General features: G+C 46.9%; 1 protein-coding gene across 1 annotated transcript; it reads right to left on the reverse strand.

The window, feature by feature from the left end:
- Window positions 1–369: 369 nt before the first annotated feature.
- On the reverse strand, window positions 370–1,705 carry LOC106574382 (high affinity cAMP-specific 3',5'-cyclic phosphodiesterase 7A-like; the record flags this gene model as incomplete). Its single annotated transcript, XM_045696697.1, has 1 exon — window positions 370–1,705. A coding segment is annotated over one exon (1,221 nt), but the record flags the coding sequence as incomplete, so codon positions are not given.
- Between the last annotated feature and the right edge of the window lie 268 nt (window positions 1,706–1,973).

The following is a 1,973-nucleotide window of genomic DNA, read 5'->3' on the forward strand; positions in this document are numbered from 1 at the left end:
TTAAGAGGGCTATTTATATATGAAATTACAATGCATGTAGGTAAACACAGACACATAGTGTACATATACGCTCACGCATCGATACACATGCACCCACACATGGGTGTACACGCACACACCTGTTTTTCTATCCTTGTGGGGACCTAAAATTGATTTCCATTAAAAATCCTATCTTCCCTAACCCCTAACCTCTAAACCTAACTCCTATCCCTAAAACTACCCCCTAACCCTAATTATAACCCTAACCCCTAAGCTTAAAATAGCCTTTGTCCTTGTGGGGACGTGGGAAATGTCCCGATGAAGGAGAATTGTCCTTGTTTTACTATCCTTGTGGGTACTTTGGGGTATGTCAGGTCCCACAAGGATAGAAGAACAAGACATTTACATTTTACATTTAAGTCATTTAGCAGACGCTCTTATCCAGAGCGACTTACAAATTTCACTCTTTCTCACCTCACCGTGGGCGCCAGTCATGCTTGGCATGTCATGACCCTTTGCTTCCCTGAGGTAATACTTTGGAGTTTGAGTCTTTGGTGGCAGGAGTCCTCTGTTCCTCTGAGACCCTACTAGAGCTAGCCTCCTGCTTGTCCTTCCCCTCCTTCCAGCCTTGCTTGTTCAGGCTCAGGTGGCTCATCATGGTCATGGAGAGCCGTGTGTCAGAGAAGCGTGACCATTCCACAAAGAGAGGCTCTACCACGTACGCCATGAAGCCAATCTGTATATTGGCAACCGAGTTGGATTGCCTGTCACAGAGTGGGGTTACTTCAAGATTATGTTTCCGCTCAATGTCACCTTGGTGGAAGAACTCCTCCGTCACTTTCTCGCTCCACTGTTTGCTGAGTTTCCACGGGCGGCAGGGGTTGCAGATGTCCGCACACTTCAGAGCCATCTGAAGGATAAAGTGTCGATGTCCTCCGTTAGTGAGGCAGAGCTCTCCCTTGTCCAAGTGTGTCCTGAACTCTGAAAGATAGTCATTCTGCCTGCTGATGTCCGTAGCCAGAATCAGGGATCCAAGCCTCTCCTCCATGTTCAATCTGTCTTCAGTGGGGAGGTGGGACAGCAGGTCTGATTCACGGAGCAGGCCCACCGCAGACTTCCAGTGGTGATTCTCCAAAACTGAGCTATTCTTGTACAGTGCTGCAAGGTAATGGTCCGTTTTGATGAGGAAAGGCTGGTTGACACCTGGATGGTCCAGATCATGGGTGGCAGCAGCAAGCAGACCCAGCAGGATATCACAGGAGGTCAGCGTCTCAGCAAGCTTGGGCTCCTGCAAGTAGCAATACATGGCCTGAGTCACATCTGCAGCGTGGACTGCATTGTGGTAGGGGTTCTGGCAGTGGTAGTCCTCTTGAATCATGACTAAAAATCTCCTAAGTTTAACCATGTCCAACTGGAAGAGCTCAATTAACCCATACGTGTTGAATAAGTGAAAGGTCAGGTTGACGAGGCTGTTCCCGTTCGTAAGTCTGTCAAACAGGAAAATATCAAAGTTCCAGTTTCCAACCTTCTGCAGCATTAACTTGGCTTGACCTGTGAAGTCATCGTCAAGGATGTAGCCTAGAGGGTTGGAGGCTGGGATGCCGTGAAAGAACCGTGACGAGTGGAGGTACCTCTGAAAGCTCAGCAGCCTTCGGACATTCCTGGCAGACACAGGCCGCGCAGCCTCAGGTCGGGCTATGGAAACATAAGTACAGAACCATTTACATTAGCTATGGTTGAAATGCACTGACTTTCTTTTAAAGCTAAGCCAAGTTTATATAGCTAACAACTGAATCCATTTCCAGTAAGAGTAACATCATGCTTTGTTGCATTATCTTTCAAGAAGATGTCTATATTTTCTTTCTTTTCCATAAAGTCTACTTTCAAGTTGCAGTTAGCTAGCTAGGTCACATGTTGTTAAAACAAACACTAGGATTTGTCTGACCACACACATTGTGTGACTGTCAGTCATATGAAGGCTGAAGTGCTGCAGT

Source organism: Salmo salar, chromosome ssa16 (assembly GCF_905237065.1).
Source record: "Salmo salar chromosome ssa16, Ssal_v3.1, whole genome shotgun sequence".
Taxonomy (NCBI): domain Eukaryota; kingdom Metazoa; phylum Chordata; class Actinopteri; order Salmoniformes; family Salmonidae; genus Salmo; species Salmo salar.